This window comes from Epinephelus fuscoguttatus, linkage group LG10 (genome assembly GCF_011397635.1).
Source record: "Epinephelus fuscoguttatus linkage group LG10, E.fuscoguttatus.final_Chr_v1".
In the NCBI taxonomy this organism is placed as follows: Eukaryota; Metazoa; Chordata; class Actinopteri; order Perciformes; family Serranidae; genus Epinephelus; species Epinephelus fuscoguttatus.
Window position 1 is genome coordinate 21,353,721 of NC_064761.1, and position 24,763 is coordinate 21,378,483.

The 24,763-nt window shown below is 42.9% G+C and overlaps 1 protein-coding gene across 1 annotated transcript in view; it reads right to left on the minus strand.

Moving 5' to 3' along the window:
* nr5a2 (nuclear receptor subfamily 5, group A, member 2) overlaps positions 1-24,763 on the minus strand; it is a 76,011-nt gene that overhangs the window by 12,996 nt on the left and 38,252 nt on the right. Inside the window, exons 5-6 of the mRNA XM_049587139.1 lie at positions 22,364-22,483; positions 16,195-16,342 (exon numbers count right to left, since the gene is read on the minus strand). Of these exons, the coding sequence (XP_049443096.1) occupies positions 16,195-16,342; positions 22,364-22,483 (268 nt within the window). The remainder of the gene's footprint in view (positions 1-16,194; positions 16,343-22,363; positions 22,484-24,763) is intronic.

The window sequence follows — 24,763 nt, forward strand, 5'->3', positions numbered from 1 at the left end:
GAAATCAATTTAGCTGTACCTGTGAGGTGACTCTTCAAGCTCCTCTGGACTTCACCCCCCCCACCCCCCCACCCCCACTGACACGCACACACACTTCATTTGTATCTGTCAGCAGCAGCAGAAGCAGGCGCAGCATATAATGTGTGTGTGTTGTTGCTGTCTCTTTCTATCAATGCATGCGTGTGAACCTCGTTTACATTCAGTGCACTTTTGCACCCCTTGGCTAATTACACACAGGGTTTGTTTGGTGGTGGAGGGAGAGTGTGGGGAGTGGAGGGGCATGTCAACCTTTCTTGTTTATGATAAAGTGACAGAAAATCATTGGGGGGTCAAGTACCCCCCTCGAACCCTCCACCGCCCCGAAAACTCCTGCAGCAGTACAGAAGGTGCCTGGTGTGGGAAGCCTCCCCTTTAATGAGACCATTAAAGGGCCCGTCTCCCCGTCAATAGATTTCTCTCATTCTTTCTCTGACAAATTTGAATTAATAATTCAGTGCCAAGCGCCTGGGGATGTATATTTTCAGCATGAAGGACAGTTAATCCATAGCGTCATTTTTCCCCCCTCTCTTGCACTCTCTCGTTTTACATCTACCCCAGTCTCTCCCTCCTCCTTTGCTTCGTTCTCATTTGATGATGGAAGCCAGCAGGTAGAGTGCGAACTAAAAAAAAAGAGAGAGTGTGATGCATGTTTCCCACACCTTCTTTTAACTTCTTTGTTCTCTGTGTGATTTTTGTCCCCTGTCATGTGACAAGTGGAGTCAACTTAAGTGCAAATTGGGGGGTTTAATTTATTCGAAAGTATCGGATGGTGGTGGCTGTTCTCTCCCCCCCCCCCTCAGGGCTAATGTAAGATGACATGTTTGCACACATGACATGTTTGCACACTGCCTCTCAAAGCTGGACTTGATTTAGAGAGCTGGGGTTTTACTGGATTTTTCTACTGTGCCAAATGTGAGGACTTTCAAATGCACAATTCAAGGAAATGAGAGGAAATGAGTCATTTGGAGGAGAAACCACAAAGACACTTGTTTAATATGAAAAGATATTGTGGAGCGTGTTTGTCAGTGAATGTTTGTGTTCTGCGCCCACTGTGGTTTGAGAGTTTTAGCAATTTTATTGTAAGAATTTTAAGAGACAAAATGGGCCTGTTTCGCTGTGTGCTCTTAAGTCCTCCACACATGACGCACTTTCCAACTGTAAAAGTAAAGATCCTGAATGTGAATGAATCCCTGAGGATTCATGTGATGGTAACTTGACCAGTTAGAAAAGAAACCAACTCATGCCCAAACTGTTTAACAGAAGAAAAGGATGATGATGAAGAAGAGGTATGTTAATAATCCCTCTTTGGAAAATTCAGCTTTTTCATTAAACAGCTGGAAAAATGAACCCCTGCATGCTCCTCCAAGACAACTTGGTATGAGCTAAAGTATCACTGATATTATGGGAGTTGTTTACTTTTTGAAAGAGCAAATGTTTGTGATACTGACTACCCCTTGATTTTCTTTTATCAGCTCTTTGGGCAGTTGTTTGGCTTTATATTACGGTTGTTGAGTTTGCTGTCAAACTCAGACATCACATTGCATTGTTAGAATTTACAGGCTTACAGTGTCTTGCCAACAGTAGCTATGGATATCAGTGCCAGGTGGCACTGAAGTACAACTTTATGCTCTGATGCGGCTTGCCCAAGCCAAGAGCTGGCACGACAAATGTCTGGCAGTGCCCGTGAATATTCCTTTACATTACACAACATTATTTTCTGATGATACATGCGTGAAGAAAAGGTTGAATGATTAATGCCCTCTTGTGTTTTAACACGTTAGCTCCCCGACCCTTGTTTCTAACATTTGCCAGCAGCTCTAAAGGTTTCCATTGCGCTATGTTGTCTTTTCTCCTTCTTTAATGCACTACAAGAAATAGCTTTGCTTAGCATATGTGTGTCTTTGTGCGTAAGGACTCAAAGGGCTTTGTTGCTTAAAATATCCTTCAGGACAAGAATGGGAAGACAAGAAGAGCTGCAATGGTTCAGGAGAGGGGGTCACAGAGAGGGTTGGGGCCCAAAGTACAGTAGTGAAACGGAGAGAGAGTTAGAAAGGGTGAGAGAACAAGAGACAGCGAGCCAGAGCACCTGTTGGATCATCTGTGCTTTAAAACATTTAATCACTGTCTCTGGTTACGCGCGAACACATGCCACAGCATGTACACACACACACACACACACACACATCACCTTAAAGCTCTGCTGTTCTCTGGCCTGACAGAAGTATCCTGTAACCACATTGTCCAAAGACATACACGCACACACAGAAGCTCAAAGAGCAAAGGGAAGAGGGTGTATAATCTTATAGCAGCCACCTGACTACCATATAGCTTACCAGCGCATGCCTTTGGACTGTAGACATTCACACAGGAACACAATGGCTGACGACCCACATGCCGGGCAGTGTTGTGATGCCACTGAGCTCCATTTGTGATATCAGGGTGGTAGGTGAATGTGGAGGATTATTTTTACTTCTGCTCTAATCGTCAGAGTTTTTTTCACATGTAGGCTCACACGCAAAGTCAGTCAAATGAAATCTTTAAATTACAATGTGAGGAATTAAGTTTCAAATAACTCATCATCCGTTTTATCTTGCTCAGCCACTACACTTCTGAGTCCATTTCACACCTTTGTCTTTTCCATTGTGCATATAGTAATGATTGTCCAATGAGTAACACTAATGACACATCATGAGCTATGGCGGCCATAAATGTCTTGTCGTAAAGATTTGTCTTTACTGCAGAAATGACAGTCACAGCAGCACAAATACTGTAGCTCCTACTGAGGCATTGCTAGAAGGAATGAAGCCATTCACATTTACAACTTAATAAATGATTGACAAGGTGGGTGTGTAAAGCTGGGGCTTCATCTGATTGCAGTTGTATTTTTGAACATTTGACCTGCAATACACTTAAAGACTGAGGGGCCACACCACTATCCTTCAGCTAGATCCTACGGTGTGTATGTTTACATGAGTGTTACATGTGTACATGTGTTACATCACTGTGTATATCTACTTCATATATTGTATCTGTGCTTGTGCGTGTATAGTAAATGTCCTTACGTGTGTGTGTGTGTGTATGTATGTGTGTTGGTGAGGTGAAGGCTTCCCAGAGTGCATGAGTGCAAGAAAAGGAAAGAAAAAGCAACCAAGGAAGAGTGACTGCTGGTTAAGAGAGCTCCACGGGGAGGGTTGTGTAACTCTTTGCTGCCGTTTGTATGTAATGTTTAAGTAAGGTCGAGGCAGGCAGTCTGATCAATACGCTGCATGACTGTGGCAGTTGTTCTTTCCCTGCTGGCACACACATACACACACAAACACAGTCCTCATCTTGCAGCATTGTTGTAAATCAACCCAGTCGCCAGTTGGCAATATACGTTTCTGCAAACCACGGATATGTAAGATTTGTACATTCTTATACGTTGAAACTTTACATTTTAACATTTGGTTATGTTTGGGCACAAAAACCACATGGTTATGGTTAGGGAAAGATGACATTTTGGCTAAAAATACCTGGTTTTGGTGCCACAATCATGGCTGGAAATGCTGCATTGTTTTGCAAAAAACAGCCAATTTTGTTGTTTGTTTGTGTCAAACAGTGGTCTGCAGCTTTGCAGCCATCTCACCTGGATCTCAAGGCAGCCACCATCCCCTCCTCCTCCCGATGACAAAGGCAGCTCATATACATGTACCTACAACTACGTTACTTTAGAAACATTGATATGATACGAATGAAACACACAAATCTAGCATACTTCCTCTAGTGACTGGGCTGGTTGTAAATCTACAGCTTGTGAGTGAAACATTGATGCTGTTTTGATTGCTAGAATCAGCTCAGATTTGTTGACAGTTTGTCTTTCTCAGTTTACAATACTCTTGAGATCACATTTGGGGTTTAAAAAGTGTGTCTGACGTGTTATATGTTATTAATAGTATTGTTATACAGAGAGTTTAAAGCAAGTTGGATCAGTGAGACAACAGTGAGGTGTGAAATTAAATCAGTCCTCTAAACAAATTATTAAGCTGCATGAAATCACAGCCGGGGAGTAGGTGGTCTCCAGTCAACAAATCATTCAAATCAAGAGTGGGACTTTCTGCAGCACTCCAATGTATGCACAATTTGTTCTCTGAGTCTGTTTTCCTCGACTAATGTGAGCCTGTTCTCCGCAGGGCCCCAGGTAGCCCAGGCCTGTCCTCCCTACCCCAAACAGTCATCCCTCAGCCTCTAATTGGAGAGGAGTAGCAACCTAGCTAGCACAGCGCTGGGACCCGAGTTGCGGCCACTGAGAATGCATTAGCATTAGCATTGCAGCGGACTGGCCTGTACATAATGATAACCTCAAGCTCTGGCCACTGGGAGTAGCCCCTGTTCGCACACACACACACACACACACACACACACACACACACCGCTACACACTCCCTGCCCCCGTCTTCCCCTGTACACGCAGTCACGTAAACAAGCAAGTGTAATGCAACCCCAGCGGTGGGCTGCTCGACGATCGGGGGGAGGAGGGGGGGAAAGAAAAAAATCTGTTGCTGCCGTTCGGCTGAAAAGTGTGTGTAATGAACTTGAGTTCCATTGATCGGGACTGAGAGTACAGGACCGGGGGCTGTTTGTCCCAGAAGGGCTGCCGTACCGCTGCTCGGTAGCCCCTCATAAATGTTTGAGAGGCCTCAGCCGCTCTAGATCCACGCTACCTGGGTTACAGCGCACACACATCCAGGTTGATACTGATGATGGATGGATGGCTGGTTGGTGGTGGTGGTTGAAGGGGATCGATCATTATTTTAGCTTGATGACATTTAGGTTGTGTACTGTATGTGTGATTTTGTGGACTACAGGTGTGTTGATGGCGGCGTTCGATTAGATTCAAGAAAAGTGTAGATGTTTGGCATGATAAGTTTTAAATAAAACCTCCCCTGCCCATCTTACATTCGAACTTTTAAGTCTCTGTTCAGGTGCAGAGACGGATATTTGCAAGCATGTGCTAATTTGTTTAGCAAGATGTACTTTCCTATGCTCTGCCCCTAAGCTCTTAGGCCCTCAACCGCCCCGTGAAAGCTCCTATATGCTGTACACAGGATTGATATCACTGCAGATATCACTTAGAAAACACCTGACGTGCCGGGCGGATCATCTGCGCCTCCTTTTGACTGCTAAGTACCAACTGGCGGGAGGTCCTCTGCGTTATGCAGCCGGTAATAAAAGTTGAACATTGATTTTCTGTAGCAGCTTGTAACTGTTAATGTTGAGACATCAATAGCAAAAGCAAAGCGCTGGTGCCTTAATAGGAGACCGAGAATGTGGAGGGCGCGAGCAGAGGCTGACTCTAAATCACAGAATCTATCCCTGCCGATCGATAGGACAGTAACTGCAAGTGTCCCTCTGCTTTCCTAATGTTTTATAATAAACTGACAGCCTGTAATAAGGCCAAGGGAGAGGGAGAATGAGAGGGAGGGAGGAGAGGAGAGATGGAGGGCAACAGTTTCTCCATAGCTTGCCTGTCTTAAATCACCCCACAAGGGAGTGCAGGAGAGGAGCAGAGGAGGAGGTAGAGGGTGGAAAAGGGTTTTTTCTTTGGCGAAAAAAACTTTTACAGGAGCATTTGTCTGGTTGTACTCATTGCTACGGTAGTTAGTGAGTGTATTGATGGAGGGGAGGAGAAGTTTAGGGGATTTGTGCTGTATTGCTTGGGTGGGGCAGTGAGTTAAAGTGTGTATTAAATCTTACTGCCACCATACAGATGTCACCACATTCAGGTTGGAGCACAGGGCTGGGCTGCATGTGTCTAAAGAGATTATTACTTTTGGAACATTAGTGGAGGATGGTGAGAGAAGTTGCTACTGTATTACCACACTGTTGCTGGAGCGCTCTCTTGTGATTAAATCAGCCTGGTCTCACAAAGACAGCCTCAAAATACGCTGCTTGTGTCTTCAACGTCACTAAGATGTCAGGGCCATCATGTGAGATGCACTGGGCTTCCAATATGTATATATATAGTGTATATCCATCTGTATCATTATTAGAGATCAGAGCAATAGTTGTAGTCAAAAGAGTATTATAGTCTGCTACGGGTGGTTGAAGAGGTTAATGGGTCCAACAAACATCAGATTTTGACCCTCCAAGCTGGTGTTCAAGACCAACAGACAACAACATTAGTTGCAGTGTTGGTGGCCCTCAAAGCCGGGTGTTTTTTAGCACCACCCTGCTGGCTTTCCGGCTCCGTTTGTGGCACACAAAACTTGATTTTCTGGTGACATGGGTGATGCTTTCCTAACCATAATCAAGTGGTTTTGTTGCCTAAACCTACCTGCTGACCCTTTTTACTGCTGACTCCTTCTGTGTAAAGATTGGATGCAAATGGCTGCCCTTGTGTCATTTCAGTAACACCTGGGGCTTCTGCCCAAGTGGAAAAATAGTGGTCAACAAGTGAACAAGTGGGGATGAGATCACAACAGATAAAGTTGCATGATTTGGAATGAGATAACTTGTGCACTATGCTCAAACAAAAAAGTGTTATTACTTAATTTTCTGGAGCATTTTTCTTAAGGTGACAGAGTAAGAGTAAATACAAAAAAAGTGTATTTTATTACTGCATTTAAAATAAATAAATATATAAAAAGCACTTTTTGGTTCCACCTTGATACACTTGAGCCTTGAAAAAAACTATGAAACATTAATGTACTTCTTTATTCCACTGGGCCAAGATGCACATCGTACAAATGTCAAAATTTAGACAATTCAAGATTTTGGAGAGCCATACTGTGGTTTCACATTAAAGGTCTCTTTGGATTATCCTATTGAAAATGAATAGGTCATATACGTGAGTAACTCTGTTATAATAGGACTTTTAACCTACTACAGTATACTTGGCATGACTTGGGTTCTCAAGTCTTAGGAGACATATCTGTATTTATATATAAGACACTGACTATGTTTACATAATTAACACCGTTATTTCAAATACGACAATATTTTAAATTTTATGAGGGTCATGTAAAAGCATGTTCCATTTGGATATTCCAAACCTGTTCCTTACTCCGAATTTAGCATTTTCCAATTAAGATATGTGGGACATGGCGGTATTAACCCAGGTTTTAGGAGCATTCTTTGGACATTTTTACAATGCAAACAAAAACAAACCAACTCGCCAAAGGTGTACAGGGCTGGGGAAGAGATACATGCCCAAAAGAAAAGCCCACATTTCTGGTCATAAGGAGCAAAACATAAATTTTAAACACAACAAAAGACTTGGATATCAACAGGTTTCGGGATATGCGCAAATACCGCAATGCCAACCTTGTCAAGAAGGTGGTTAAAGGAATAAATGAGGAATGCTGTGTTCACACGGCACCTGAAGCACCTCAAACCTCTTTCTCATATTTTCATGTATGTACAGCTGCATGTAAACAGGTGGAATATTCATTTTCATTCGCCATGTACACAGCTTAGTAGGAATATTGTCTTGTTTTTGGAGTAAGGATAAAAATCAGAATATCTCATGCATGTAGCCATTGTGTCTCCAGTGTACTTTGGTTTACAGGTGTATTCAATCCTAGTGATTATGTTAGCATCTATAAGACTCATTCATACACTATGCTCTATATCTACCAGATCCCCTTTACGAACAACAATAATGTGGCTTTTTTATCTTATCACTTATTTATCACTTAAGTGTGTAATACTGGGGTTGCGTCTATTTACAAATCCCCTTTTAAACAACCCCCCCTTATTATGTTGCTTTGCTGTCTGATAACTGGCCTTGTTTGGAACTAGATAAAGAACAATGTCAACATAATCACCATATAAATCCTTGAAAGAATGTGATAAGACTTAAAAAGAGAAGAAAAGACGGCACGTTTGAGCTGTAAATTGGAGAGATACTTTGGAGATAATCTGGGAAATGTCGAAATCCATCTGAAAACAGTAACGTATCTCAGGGGAGATATAAGGGCTGAGGCTAAAGGGGGAGTCAGGTCAAGGGTGAGAGGCAGCAGTCCTCATCATCCCCGCCACCGCCACCACCACCACCACAACTCACCGCAACTGCTGCTTAATGACAACAGCCTGCAGTATTGCCAGGTAATAGTGGCGGGCTGGAGACCTGGAGCTTTTATTGCTTGATAAAGTCTGAAAGCCTTTTAGGCAGCCTCATTACATGGAATTCCCTACAAAGTGGCGGCCGGCGTCAGGAGCCGACTGCACGCCATGTTAGATTTCTTAGGCTAAAATTGACAGAAAATAGGCGGAAGTATTAGGTTCATTGCTTTAGGGCACACTCCCACCTACTCCTGATGAGATGAAAGAAAAGTTGGGACACTCAAACATGATTATAGATGGGGTTGGCTTTTCTGCCGGGGACAAAGTTTGAGCAGATGTTTTTTTTTGTTTGTTTCCCGCGTCACAGTGATGCCAGAAGGAAGCTGATGGGGAGTAAAAAGATTTGTTTGAAATATGTGAGTGCAATACTTCTCAATCAGCACGTGTTTGCCGAGCACTTCACCAAGTTTCAAAACAGAGTGATGAAAAAGCACTAGATGCAGCCGCTTCGTGCATGGATTGCACTTTATGAACCTTATACATACATTTATAGTCTTAGCCCCACTGCAATCACAGCTACTGTATTTTCCATTACTGCTGTCATTGCACCAATCCAGTCACTGAGTCTGTAATTTGTGGGACACGCAAACATAAGTCAAGCATGTCAAACATAGGGGCTGCTAGCCTGTATACACACAGACACACATGCTATGGAGTATGATTTGTGCCACATTTCATGCACATCCCTCGCACAGTATCTGGATATCTTCTTATGAACATTTAGTGAGGCAAAAATGACATCTGAATTGTAATACCTCACATGTGAAATTGCATATGAGCTAAAACATTTTGCATGAGAAATGTCTGCAAGCCACGTGTATCTAGTTCGAGTCTGCTGTCTTTACATGTGACTTTATCTAACACGAGTCCTAATGCGGGCCAAAGACAGCATACACACTGTCTTCAGTCTCACTTTACACGTGTGATTTCTGCAGTTTCCTTAAGTTCCTGTAACTTATGAATACTTTTGTTTCTTTTATGGCTGGCTCCTGTGCTTACAGTAAATTAAAGGTCATTTTAACTGTGTTCCTGTTGAGCAACCCTGCCTAAATTCTGGAAATACATGCTTTACTAGCTTATCCTGATGTTCCTGGTACATGTTGAGAGCAGGAAAAGATCATACGCACCCTAACAATACCTTCACGTATTGATCAGGTCAAAGGTACAGTTGATGACTCCATTCTGTTCACTTACAGCCCAGTAAAAAGCTTGGGTTCTACACAGCAAGCAGCACAAAAAAGGGGGGGAAGTCCATATTATGTTGCTTTTAATTAAGTTGTAAAGCATTGTTCCGGTTGTATGCTCCATTATTTGGCCCCTAACTCGGTCTCAATGGGTGTAAATATTGAACCGTCGCCGCCTCTCGATGTTAATCAATCCCCGACCGAATTCTAAATGATTCGGTTCATTTCAGGAAATGAATATTTGCCAGGCTTTATGGGGGAGAGGGCGGGTGGTGTGCATGAATTAGCAGCTCCCTTGCTCGCTGGTCAGGGATCAGGGCATTGATTCTGAGCAGCCTCGGCTGTTGCTTAATTAGGACGTACCTGTCTGGGAATTACGTGTTTTTTTTTTTTTCTCTCATTGTGTGGAGAGACAAATATGATAGAGAGAGAGAAAGAGAGAAGACTTGTCTTTTTTTCATCAAGGTTAATCACGTTTGCTGTGTTTGTGTTGTTGTCAGCAGATTGGTGTCTGACCTCGCGGTGCACAAAACCTGTCTTCAGTGTGTGGCGCACTAAACATGCTAATGAGAGACGCATCCCCTGCATAGGAGTGTTGGGGGGTGGAGAGGTAAACGGAGAGGTGGGTTAAAGCAGTAAAGAAAGGTGGAAAAAAACTTGTTCTCAACAAGATTTCAATATCTTTATGGAAGATCCAGAATCAATTCACTTGTTATTTAGTTAGAGATGGGTGAAATAATCTCAGCCCTTACTTGTTTTCACCTATTTACAGACGGCCACTCAACACAAGTTTAAATGACTCTAGTTAAGACGTTTTAAGAAAGGGAAGGGGCGGAGGAAAAGCCGAGGGAGGGAGGAGAAGAGATAAATGGCAGTTCAGATGTAGGTGAAGATAAACAAGGAGCGATGGAAGTGGGTGTGAGGATGGAGTTGTGATAGATCGAGGCACACAAAGATGAATGTGGAAAAAGAGAAAAAGAAAGGGCAGAGCAACGAGAGGAGAGATAATACGGGGGGTGGGGGGTGGGGTGGATGGATGGATGGTGAGGGATGGAGGGCGGGAGGGATGGATAGGTGGGTGTCTCTAAACTCTAACCTCAGAACCTGACTAATCACTTGACGGACAGCTAATGTGGTGCTGAGGCAGCTCTTGAATCACTCGCTGTCTTGGTTTCTTATGAGTGGACAACATCACTGGTCTCTGATCACTGACTTGGAATAAAACAACAGCTAACATTTAACATACTTTCAACATGTTTTGCATATTTATTTAACTGCATTAATTGGCTTAATGTTGAAAATCAATATTTGTATGTGTGGTCTAGTCTATTATATTGAGATAAACTTGTTGGTTTGACTTTTAAGCAGCATAACCAACAATTTTCAGGTTCCAACTGTCGGAAATATGGATTTTTTTATCCATATTTTCTATCCATATGTTCTACTTTAAAGGCATATGAGAATTTTTTTTTTGTCATTGTTGTGGTCATTATTTGCTTTCTATGACATGTTTTGGATCAAATTTATAGAGAGAAAAATCATAAAAATTAATTAAAGATGAATATTATCATCAGCTGCAGCCTTAATTTCAAATAAACTGCTGAAATAGGCAGATGAAATAAACATGCATGACATTACGGATCAGTTTGTGGTCACAGACTAGAGATAGAATCACTTACTTTGAATCTCTTTGCACTGAAGATGACTTTATGATGATGATTTTACACCTAGTTTTTACAATCATGATTTTATACCCAGTAATTTTATTAACTTGTTATTGTACATTACGGCTTTCTTTGATTTAACGATGTCTGGATACATTGCTTTTTGTTTTTCGCTGTGTCTTCTAAGGTGTCCTTGAGGTGCCTAGTTTAAATAAAATGCTTTTTTATTATTAGTAGTATTGTAATCCATAAAATGAAAGTGTAGCTGTAGTTTTAGGCATGTTCTTACATTTAAAGCAACATAAGGGGAAACACTTGGACATAAACTTTACATAGTTAATACAACTACCAATGTGATGTCTTTAAATAAACCTCTGCTACAGAGGAATCAAACAAGGAGCCTAAACTCTACACATTTTCGCAGCTTTTCCCCCGGCTTTGTTCCTTCTAAAGGCTTCAATATGGGAGCATTATTTAGGGCTATGTCCACAAATCTGCTCTCTCCGCTGGGAGCATTTACCACCCCGCACTGGTCTGGCAGCTACTCTGGTTCTCCTCTCAGCTGACAAGGACTGGCAGCGCCTGTCTCACCCAATTACACCTGATGGGGTCTGACCTGTAGAGCTGGGTTAACTGGTTGCTGGCTGAACACTCTCTGACCTCTGTCACTGCATCTGCTTTGCCAGTATGGAAACTGTCTGTGTGGTGGAATGCATCAGGCATGCATTTGTATGATGTTTGGTGAAAGTTGATCACTGAAGGTCGTTATTATTTTTTTTTTTTTGCAAATTTACTGTTTATATGTAAGTGGGAAGCATTTTAGGAAGCACATGCCCCATAACTTTCTACTTAAACTGTACATTGCAGTTTGGAGTTAATTCCTCCTGAAGAGAGTATTTTTTTCCACTTTTTCTCAGCCTGAATTTGAACTTGTGACCCATTTTTCACCTCTGGGCTTTCACATCACCGGTCACATATATAACAACCTGTCAGTCTTTCTATTAGGTCTGTAAGCCTTTTAAAGGAAATCAAAGTCCCATTAACAGCGTTCTGACACCATACAACAACTAGTAGTAATCCTTTACTGAACTCTGACCCAGGCAGCACTCACTCTCTCTCTTCCTGCTGTTTTGCAGGTCTCTTGCTCAACACCCAATGCACACAATCATTGCTCACAGTCCCACCAACACTTAAGAGATCAATGCTCTGAGAGTGATAATCTCCTCCTTGATAGAGGGTGAAAGCCTTCACTTAAGACAGGCAAAGAGTGACAGGGGACAGAGGGAGAGCGATAGAAAGACAAGCACGCACACACACATCAGGACAAGTGTCTCCTCTCAGCCAAAGTGACATCTATATACCTGTCTTTATCGACAACTGACCTAACTAAGAGCTCTCCTGGCAGGGAGGAGGTGACCGATCCATCCACAGACAGATAGATGGTAGATGGAGGGAGAAATACTGAGAAAAATCAAGACACAAACAGAATCGTAGGGACTGAAAAAAGGCAGGGAAACAGAGGGAGAAATACTACCTCTTCCATGAGTCACACAGGAGAGCAGAAGTTGTAGTAATGCTATTAGCAGTATAGGTGATAAAATCATGTTGCCAGTGTTTCTATAATTTATAGAAATATTGATGTTTGTTCATGGACCTCTCATGTCCAGATACAACGTGAAAGGTACCCTGGGTGCATTGGTTGTTGATGCTCTGGGGCACTGTGCCAAGTTCTGCCTGTTACATGCATTGTCTTCTTTCAAAATACACCTTCGTTCTCACAGGAAATTTACCATTTACATAGTCTCTTTCAAAATAAAAGCACTACCTCAGTACAACAATCCTCCAACAACTAATGCAGGTGGTTAGGTTTAGGCAACAAAAGCATGTGATTAGGTCTAGGAAAAAAGAACAGGGTTTGGCTTTACGGGATGCGAACACCGCTCTCCCAGGTGAAAGTCAGCGTTTGTTGGACCCACCCGTCCTAATCAGACTATTCCTGCCTTAACTTTCAATCTTGTCCTGCCATGTTTTCCCCTGACGCTGCAGAGCGCCGTGTATCATGCCAGCGTTAAAGGATGGCTTTTTTCATCAGCGTCTGACGCTGCAAGTCCGGATTTTGACGACTTGGGGGTGACACTGGGTTGTAGAGAAAGATGATGGTTCCAGTCAATTAGAGGTGAATGTTAGGTCTATGAGGATCCAGTTTCCTGCTACACACCCATCCAACACCCTGTTCTCCACACCGTCCTAGGTAAAGGCACACGACTGCTTGCAATGTCATAGTATGTTGGCATTGGACTTAAATTGTTTGGTGGGAACCATCAGCAAGAACATTTCTTATTATCATTTCTTATTCAATTCTTGGTGATACTGGGCTGAAGTGATAATTACAAGCCCCTTTTGAACAATAATCCAGCAATACTACTATAAAGAAGGTCTGCCATTATGTAGAACCCATAAATGTCGGGATAGTACTGGCCAAGTGTTCCCGAGGCAAAAGAGGCATGTTGTAAGTTGTAACACAACAGCGTTGGGATCTAGTGCCATTTTAAACAGATGTCGATTTGACTCTGTTACTACCTTCACAACAGTGCACCCCTCCATTCAGCATTTGCACTTGGAATAACATTCACACTTGGAACAGGCTGTATAACAAGGGCTACAGCAGCAATGATGAAAGTTGTAGTTGTGTTTATTGGCGTTGCATAAACCAGTGGTTTTCAAACTTTTGTGTCCAAGGCACACCAAAGGGCAAGCCAGAATCTCAAGGCACGCCTGTAGTTATATCTGTGCACAATAGCTTCCGTGACATGTGTTATAAATCTTATCACGACGTAAGACAATAAAAGTAAGGAAAAATGAGACAGGAAGCGTTCGTGTTAATGCCTACTGACTTTTCTTTCAATGGTACTGTAAGTCATCTTTGCTGGTGCTGCTCTGTACAATAAAGTGATCCACTGTCCTGCGTATGGGCTTCCACTAACACTGGCTGCCAATCAGGACTTATGATGTGCCATACACTGTACGATTGGAGACAAATAGGGTCCCATTGAAGGTTTTTTAAAATTTGATTCAATTAAATTACTTTTTTCAGCTAGAGTTTGCCTCTATATTAGGAAATGGGTGCATGCAACATATTGATACAGTCAGTCAACTTCTTGTATGGGCCCAGCTGAATATAGCCATAATAACGTGTGGTTATCACAAAGTCACCATTTGAAAAGCACTAGTATAAACAGTAGCAATACCATTACTATTTCCTCCGACATTTAAGCAGTATCAGTGACACTGGGGTTAGTCACAGTAAGTAAGCACTAGCAATACAGTAGAATAGTAGTTCCCAGTGTAAAACTTTTACCATAATGAATACACCCTGTTAACATTGGCCCCAGCTGAGAGCACAGTGACCAGTGTTAGAGATGAAATGAAGCTAATAAAGAGGGAGAGTGAATCCTTTAGTTCGGCAGTGAGTGCAGAGCTACTTTCATGCCTCATTTCACTACAATCCTTATTAATTGGCTCTGCTTGTGGTTCAAAAGCAGCTGTGTGCATACACACAGATGCGTGAAGGCACACCTGCACACATTATGCACTCTCCCCGCAGGTAAATGTATGCATCTCAGCCTCACATCTCTGTTCAGCTGTACGAGATATTAATCAGATCAGTTCTAGATCTCCCGGCTTTACATTGCACAAGTCCCTCCTCATCACCGCCCCCGCCCTCCCCCCGCCCACCTCCTCCAACGCTGATCCCCTCAGCCAGCTCTACGGCGTCTGTGTCGGGCTTCTTTCGCGGGGAGGCCTGAACAGGCACTGCCGGGGGCGATACACATCCCTCAGGTGAGCCTTTCATTATGGATGATGTTTCTGCCAAATTATTTAGACCCTGAGCCCCAGCAACACCCCTGCCCCATGAAAAAACCCCACACAAACAGACATACACACTCCAAAGCCCCACTGCAATCCACCCCATCCATCCCCCTTCGCTGTACCACACCACTAACACAAACATTAATCCTGCCTGATCACCTCGCTGCGTGTGTGTGTGTGTGTGTGTGTGCACGCGCTTTTGCCTAGCAGTTCATTAGTCCCTCTTTCTTTGTTTAGAGGAGGTAAAGAAGTGAAAGCGTGACCCTAGTGGATTACAGGTGGATGGAGGGAGGGGTAGCTAAGGATGAACAGAATATTCATCATATGTATGCCACTGCTGCTCTCAGTGCCATGGAGGGGCCAGGTTGAGCGAAGCTACCTTGACATCATTGGCTTCAGTAATGTAGGATGTTAAAATAGGATTGGTCAAGTGTGTGTGTGTGTGTGTGTATTCCTCTGAGGCCATTTGCTGAAGACTTGTTAGGAAAGAGACAGAGATGACAGTCTCCTGGCAGTGTCTGACCTCGGCTTAGAGAGTGGAGAGCAGCTTTGGGATCTGAGCGCACGCACGCACCCGCACACATACGCACACACACATTGTACCCCTTCTCCTCGTCCCTTAACTCATTTGGCTACTTATCCCTCCACTTTCCCCCCCTGTCCAAAATCCCAAGCTCCCTCCCTCTCTCTTCCCAGCTCCCTCTCACCCGTCCATCCCAAATACTTCAAGGTACCTGCTTCCCACCAATTCCCACTCCCTCTTCCACTTCATCATCTTCCTGTCTCCCTCTTCTCATCATTTCCTTCCTCCCTTCTCCCCTCTTCAGTTGACCCCCAGCTCCTTTACTTCCTCTCTGACCCACCACAGCTAAAAAAAGAGAGTGAAAACTTAAAAATCCTCTTTAAACTGATTTAAAAAATCACTCCTTTCCCCTTATTAGTCCTCACCCTCACTGTCTTGTGCACTTTTTCTCACCCCACCAGCTCTGCTCTCAGCTTGTTCCAGTTGTGTGTAAAAGCCTGCCTTCTTCCTTTTTCTGTTGGAAGAGGACCACACTTCCTCTCATTCCTTCCTCCTTCACTTTCTTTTTTCCCCCCTTCCAGACCACTGGTCCCTGCCTTCCTACCCTCCTTCTTCCTCTCCTCCCCCTCCTTCCCCTCATCTCCAGACCCTCCCTCTCTTCCGTTTCTTACTTCCACTTCCTTTCTTACCCATCCTTCCTGCCTCTCTCTGTCACCTGCTATCCCCTACTCCTACCTCAGCAGCAGCAACATATTCGAGGGGCCAGGAACAACAACAACATCTTCCCGCTTCAGCGCTTTCAAAGACTCACCCAGGCTGAATAGGACCAGGAACTTGAGGCAGACAAACTCCCGTTGGTCCAGCTGCAGGGAGCGTAGCTTGGCCACCAGCTCCTGGGCGTGACTCAACAGGTTGTTGAGGGTGGCTCCCGCCTGTGACGCAATCACTGCATAGTCCACCTGGAATAAGCAGGGAGAGAGGGATGTAAAGAGATGCTCTGATGGAGTTTTTCTTTGATTCGTGAATGTTAAAATTGAATATCCAGATTGCTATAGCTTCTTAGCCAGCTAAAAAAATAACTCAGCATGTTTAGATGCAGCAGACTTAATAGATATTAGCCTCTTCTCTTACTTTTGGACCTTTTGTCTGACTTTGGATTTTTGTTAGTCTTTTGGTTGCTTATCTCTGCCCATTACGTGGTTATCTTAACCAGTAAATCCAAAACCCTACTGTGCAAAAATGATTGACAACTTTACAACACACGACTGTACCCTGAACACATCACCACCATGAGCTTCATGTATTGATTTTTTTCATCCCAGTACCTGCTCTACTGTGCTCTCAACACAGAGTCAAAAGCTTTGGTCTGTCTGTCAGAGTGTGAGACAGTGGTGGACGTGTAAGAGAAGCTGCGGGGAATGGGTTTTTGCAGTTTAACAGTTTTTTATGACAACATGCTGTGGGCGTATGGAGAGAGCATGTGAGTTCACCTCCAACTGAGTAGACCTGCCAGATTTGACTTTCTCTTCTCTCTGTACTCCGCTATACAGCAAGGAAACCAATGCATGCAGAGACACGACAAAAGATAGATAGATAGATAGATAGATAGATAGACTTCCAATAAACCCATTTTTTTCTTGGGTCCGACCCATCTGTCCACACACACACACACACACACACACACACACACACACACACACACACACACACAAACACATTCCTTTCACACACTCCGGGCGCATATTTGCAGCCGCAGCACATTTGTCTCGACAGCACACACACACACACAGTCCTTAGCTGCCACTCAAAGCAAGCAGGACCATATTAAATTTTTATATTTATTGACAATTCATTACCATAATTGACTGTGCTAGGGTTTTCAGGGTAAGGTAGATGTCGGCGTGCGCAGTTCCTAAAGCTCAGGGAGGCAGAGGGTCCCTGCGAGCCCCCATTTGCAATTAAAAACACCCCTGGATTTGGAATTTATTTATCGTGTAAATAGGATGATTGGAGCCTGTTTTTCATCTGTCTGAAGAAAGGAAGGGTCGGAGTAAAGTAAACGTTAACAATGCATCATGTTTTCCCCTCTCTTCCGTCTCCTCCTCTTTCCTTTCTCTTCTACCGCATTACTGTACCTCTCTCCCGATTTATCCTTAACTCCTTTGTCCCTCTCTTTTTCGTTCTTCCTACATTCGAGACGGTTAAGAGTTATGACTCGGTGAAAAGCAGACACTGCCCCCCTTCCAAGGTGTCAATCAATTTACATAAAATCAACTGTGCATGAAATAACTTCATTGAAGGATTGGACTGTTGATGGTGATGCCTTGGGTTATTGCCTTCTAGCCTTAAGTAAAAAGAGAGAAGAAAAAACGCTATAATGTCACTATAGCAGACTTAGCACTAACCCTGGTGACCTGCGTATCAGTCAATCAATCAATACTACTTTATTATCCCTCCTGGAGAGACAGAGTAAATATATGAGTAAACCTTCGAATCTTAACCCATCATGAATACGATGAACAATCTTAGCAGAACATTAAAGATGGATATGGAAGGTGAGATGGGTTTGATGGGTAGAGGGCTTTGAAGTGCGTGGAAGACGGGGATGGAAAATGTACCTTGTCTGAAAGCACAGATATCTACGGCCGGCCGAGGAACTTCTGTTTTTGCATTTCTCCTTCATTTGAATTTCATGTACACCAGGAGCGTTGTGCCATCAAAACATCAGGATTTTCATACTGAAAAACTCGCTTGCCAAGCTGTGGGGCCTTGCTTAATCATTCAACAGTTCAGTCCAAGCTTTGTCATTTCATGTTTGCATTCGTGCAAGTTATGCAGTGCGTTTGATCCTGTGACAGGAAAAAGAACGAGCCTCCTTTCTTCCACGCAAAACTAAAAAAAAAAAAAAAACCCAAAACACTCATGGCCATTCCTCACTGCTGTTGGTGACATGACGACATGCAGCAGTTCAGAGAAAGATGGAAAAATATGAAAAAGACAGAAATTAGCAAGCGAGGAATGTAAGGATGATAGAAATAGACAGAAGACAGAAACTGAATGACAGGCTGTAACAGTAAATCTGCCGCTACCGTAGAGTTCTTTTCAAAGGGTAGTATGAGTGCAGCGAGTGACTGATGAAAGAAAAGAAGAGGCTTGATTCAAAGCGAAAGAGTAGAAACATCTGTCCAAATTTCCATTTGTACAAATCGTCTGTCCTTAAGTCACATTTTGTATAAAAAGAACTGAAAAATGTGCCAACATGAGGACATTCAAGATGTTCCTGAAACAAACTTTATCAACTGAAACTTCTTTTACAATGTTACAGGCCTGAAATGCCTCGTTACTGAAACATGACAATGCACTCATCCCTTTTGTTACAGAACCTGTCTGTGTGGTTCAGCCACAGTCAGACAAGGACACAAATACTGACACCCACAATAGCAAACAATAGACCAGGATGCAATGCAATGAGAACATACAAGGACTTTGTCGTAACAAGAAAATCTGTCCTACCTAATTTAGCGAAACATGACGTAGGAAATTATAAAGTTATTTAAAACTACATAGGGAAAATGAAAGAAATGTTTCTAAAAAAAAAAGTGAATTTCTTTACAAATAGCTCACTGACCATGACAGGGCAACAGTGACAACCATAGAAGCTTTCACTATAATTTTTTTCCACACTTCTCATTGGGCTGCCCACTAGTCAACCAGAAAGGTCATGAGTTGGAAAGATTTCATTGGTTGCTTAGTTGCAGAAAACAAAAACAAAAAACAACAACAAACCTTGTCAAAATATATCAAAACCTATATGACTGGACCATGTGGGAATTTAATTTGAAAGGACAGACACAGGAAGTGGCCACACTCAGCAGTCAGCCAGGAGTCACGTTACAAACCAATCACAGCCGATAAATATCGTTCTCCTCTTCTGTAAATATTCAGTCTGATAAATACAGAAAAGTTGATCATTTCAGTGCAGCGGTACCCAGAGCTTTACATCTGTCCCATGGACAATAGGCCTAAGATGCGGCATGTGTACTGCCTCTAATTTCCAGGGCTGGTACCTGCGGTTATTCCACAGGGTAGTTAATAACATGTCGGGCAGGAAATGCAAAGTGTGGGATCATTTTGAGAAGGTGAAGGACAAACCCAAGGTGATATGTAAACTCATCTTCATTGGTCTACTACCAACATGGCATATCATCTGAAACATGTCAGTAGCTACATGCCCATTAGCCACTTAGCACAATCATTACTGCTTTGCCGACAGCGTCATTAACAGGCGGCTCGCTCAGTGTGTGTGACGTGCACTTGAAGATAATATATAATTTAATAATCAAATTAATATCGTAAACATGTGGACGACTAATCGACTACTGGCCCTAACGACTATTGGTCGACTAGAAAAATTCTAGTCAGGGGCAGCCCTACTTAATACTTATTAATATCCCATGAATCAATATCATGAGCATATTGTAACAATTAAGTTACTAGCACATTAAAGACCAATGTGGCCAAGAATTACGTGGTATTTTGTCTCACATAGTCATTATGTGATTGGTTATGTGCGTGTGTGTGTGTGTGTGTGTGTGTGTAGCATTTGCTTTGGGTAATGCTGCTACTGTGTTCTAAATATCCCTGGTGTTATCGCTCTGCTGTCACCCCTGGCCAGGCAGAGAATAATAGGAAATAATGAACTGTTTCAGAGCCTCACACACACACACCCACTCACACACACACACACATTTTCCCTATTGCCCCCAACACACACACACACCAGCTGTTCATTAACCAAAGTATGCAAACGAAACTGCCGTCCTGCGCCTCCCCTGATTATCAGCCCCTCCTCCCCTTACTGCTCTCGTCTCCTCAAACTGCTCTCATCATCTCCTCCTCGATCCCTCCTCATTTCATCTCCTTCTCTTTCCCTTCATGTCACCTACCACCTTTATTTTCTCCTCCTGACCTCTCTAGTTTGCCCTTACTTATCTTCTGTCTCGTTTTTGTCACTTGCTTCTTCTCCATGTTGTCTCTCTTCATGTCAGCACCTCCTTACCTTCTTCCCTTTGTCTGTATCACCACCTTCTTTTTCTCTTCTTCTCCTTCCTCACTCCTCTCTCCTTTTGCCTCATTCTTCTTTCGTCCTTCTTTTTTCTCAACAGACCTCTTTCTCTCTTTTCTCTCCTCTCATCCATGTTGTCCGATTCTCTGTCCTCCATCTCTGCTCTGATTTCCTCCTTTTCACTCCCTGTCTTTACCCCTTCGTCCCTTTAACTTTTGCCTCAATCAGTTTCTATCACCCCTGCTTCTCTCCTCTTCATTCCTTCCCTTTCTTCCTACCCTTATTGTGCATACTACTTTATCTCTGTCCTCCTACCTTATTTCACCCACTCTCCACCACCTGTTACCCCAATACGTCTCCTTCTCTTTGGCTCTTCCTCTGTCCTTTTCTGTCTTTTTTCTCTTCACCTGTTCATGTGCATATTGGCATGATGGACTTAAAGGAGCTGTATGCAACATTTAGAATATCAATATGGCAGCAAACAACTATGTAAAGATAAAATAGAGTAATGGCATTCTGAGCAGAGAATGAAGTCATGCTCCCTCTGTGTGTAATCAGTGTGGTAGCCATGCCGGCCACACATGCATGTTAGCGCATGTCATTTCCTGTGAGTGTATTCCACTGGCTAGCTTTAACCGCTGCTCCGCACTATGCTTATACGGTGGTTGCAACTGATATGCAGGTTTTGTACCTGCAGAAGCTTACCTCCACCCTCCAGTGTCTGAAATTACCCTTTTATTACCTGTCACTGTGGGAAGCAAGTATTTTTTTTTTTGTCTTCCACAAACTCGCTAAATGAGTGGCTGCGTATAGTATGTATATGCACATCTTTTTAGTTACGACAAAGTGCCAGATGGCCTGATGATTGGCTACTGCCAACAATGTGCCTTCATTTGACAGGTGCTGGGTGCTAATTTCAGAGCGTGCAATCAGCATTGTTAGCTGCTAGCCGCCAGCTCAGCCATGTTGAGAACCATGTGCAAGCAATCCCGCCCCAGACTCTGAATCACATGTTGCAAACACCTTGTTAAAGCCAAGTAGATATTTCTTATAGTACTCCCACTATGATAGTACTATTTACCACAGCTTGTACGACTCACCACTGGTAGCACCACTGCTTATTTATCTATTCTTCTAATCCACCCTCGACCTTGTCTTCATTCAGAATCACAGTGTTAAAGCAGGGCTTCCCTGTATACAGTGCAGTTGCCTTGCTACAATATTTATACCAGCATCTATTGTTGTAAAACATTTTGTTGAAGAGCAATGTTTCGGAGAGCCGGCCAATCTATAATTTATGACTTCTCATCTCACTGACAGCCATGCCACTGGTCAGAGGCATATTCATGATGAGCACTCTCATGTCTTTGTGTGTGCATGAGATTATGAAAATCCCTTAACGCTGAAGGAGATCTCCCTGCATGCTTTTGTGTTTACTGTTTGACAGTGTGTTTTGTGAGTGTGTGTATGAATCAAAAAGCAGAATCACAGTATCCTGATGCTTTGAGGACCTCCATTTGGGCCTCAGGCATCAGCTCCCACCAGGTTCCTTAAGGGCCCCGGTAAAACAAAATACACACAGTTAGCCACATTCTTTATCTGTTCGCCCACTCACTATGCTGCAACATGCGTACCAGAGAGCTCTATTTATTCGCTGGCGCAGTCTTCATGCACTGAGAGAAAAAATGCTAAATTGATTATTCTGGTGACATTAGTATATATCCATAAGCATAATCTATTTTTAATGAAGCGGGGACTCATGTGTGGCTGAGTGATCAATATGGCTTTAAGGGAGATGTTGAGGTGTTGCAGAGTCCTTTGGAGAGCGAGTGATGCATGGTTGGCAGCGTTTTAGAGGAAAAATAATAGGGTGGAGGGAGCTGGAAGTCTTTTGGTTGGGGTTTAACCAACTCACCTGCTGGCCAGTGACCAATAGGATGGAGCCCTCCTTGGCATGCATCACCTGCCGGAAGACGTGGTCGAGGATGAGGAGTTCGCTCCAGCAGTTCTGCAGCAGCTTCATCTGGTCGTCCACCTGGTGAGAAATAAACACATCAGGGTAACTACTTAACTCGTGGGAGTTAGAACAAACAAAACAATGAAAGCTCATGAAGAGATCAACATGGTGTGCATCCAGCTGCACAAATATAAACTACAAATGTCCGTGAAAATGTCATTCTACCATTGCTACATGCCCTTTGATAGATTACACTTCACACAAACACAGGATAAAAACCAAATGGTTGTGGTGGCACCGTGTCAGCCTCGGCAGCTTGTAAATATCACAGGCAGCTGTTTGCAGGGTAAGCTTGCTCACAGGTCAGTCAGCTGCGCACCTCTGGCATTATTTTTTCAACCCTACACAAAGCTCAAAAGTCCCCCTGTACACACTTGAAAGCTTTCTCATGTGAACCTTTCCACACTCAGTTAAGCACTTTGTTACGTGCCTGATTTAACAATGTTGCCAGGTTTATCTGTTTGCCTATTGCCAGCCGTTTCTGAGTGATTCCACAGATGATAATGATTAAGTAGCCCCCTTTTTTTTCCTCCTGACTGCCAGCCGCTGGCTCCCAGGGACCTGCCAGGTGAGCTCGGGAAGCTCAGGCAGGTCAATCGGTAGTTCTGTACACCAAAACAACCCCCTCCATTGTAACTGTTAGTCTCTTCCCATGCCTGGCTGTGTTAATCATTACTCCACATAGCCAAACGCAGACAAAAAGGGCCACATTGAGCAAGAAGGAATGAGGAAAATGTATGAGAGGCTCATTCTTCCCCCCCCCCCCCTTTTTTTTTCCTATCAACAAACATTGTCCTCTTTGTGGTATCATTGGGAATAATGTGTCTTTTTGGGCACACTGCGGTTTTGCAGTTGGATGTGAACTGCTTTGTTACTCTGAGTCTGTGAGAACGGTCTGTGATGTTCATTGCCAATGTCAACCACAACTTGTAGTGTGAAGAATGTGGATCGATGGTATAAAAAAAAAAAAGTCTGCGACGCAGGCAGGTGCAGCCTGAACACTGCTGAAAGGAATTTCTTTTTGTGCTGTCTGGAAATTGCAAAGTGAAGTGTTTGTTGAAATCTCTGATGACCTTAGGTGAAAATCTGATGTCAACAACTGTAGCCCCGCCAACAAAGGCCAAACACTTTATTACCTTGTATGACATGGCAGTGGCTGTGGCCAAATCTGAAGTCTATTGCTTATTGATTAGAATTGTTATGACTGGTGTTTGGGGGCTGGTGTCAAACAATGTCTGTTTGCCTTTCAGACAGACATAACATGGCAAAGCCAAAGAAAACAGCAGCAGTAGGACATGAACACTTGGGCTGCCTGACTATAGTTGTCTCTGGGTTATAACTTGCTAGGTTTATGGTGTATGAACGCAGCATGCAGAAACCAACCACATTACCCAGACAGGGATTCTGCAATAATAATTAAGTTTGCTTTGCTCCTGACCTCATTAAAATCCAATATGTAGAAACATGATACCCATAGTTTTAGATTTCAGGGGGGAAACAGAGGACATGAACCCTCAATATTTAGAACATGTGTATTTGTCCCACCCCAATTTAAACATGAAAGTAGCAGAGAATTTTAATTTTTTAAGACATTTGCACTGTAAACGGATGCAGGCAAAAAATGGTGCATACAAATTCACCAGGATGCATAAAATTATTTTTTTATGCTCAAAACAACTTTATGATTTCTATGTGATATGGGTGATATGTGAAATAAATAAGTTTGCCAAAACTTTATTTACAGACAAAGAAAGGAGGCAGGGGGAGAGCTGCATTGTAAAAACGTTCTGTCAATCAATTTATCACAGATAAACAGCAAATAAAAATGTATTGTACTTATCAGAGACCCCACTACTCACATTTTTCTGAAACATGTTGTGAGATAAAAATAATTTTATAAGCAAGTTCATGAAAAGTCATGAAGAATCGAGGTAATTAAACAATGTTAAAAATGTCTGTTGTTAAATTATTAGGGTTAATTTGAAGCAGTACCAAAGTTTAGTGGCTCATTATGCCTCTATCATGCCTACACTGACAAAACTTGTTCACAAAATATAGCAGATAAATAGTAGAGTGAATTATGCAGCAAATAAAATCCAAAAATATCCAGTCTTTGAATGTCTTATATCGCCCATATGTCTGTTTTAAGTGAAAATCAAATGACAAAATACAACAAAGCCTCTGTGACCTTTTGCAACATTTTTTTGACAGCCACATAGACTCTTTTTGTCTCCCTGCTCCTCTGTCCTATACATCTTTTTTTGTGGTCGCTCTCTGCACTCAAGCATAGACTGAAAA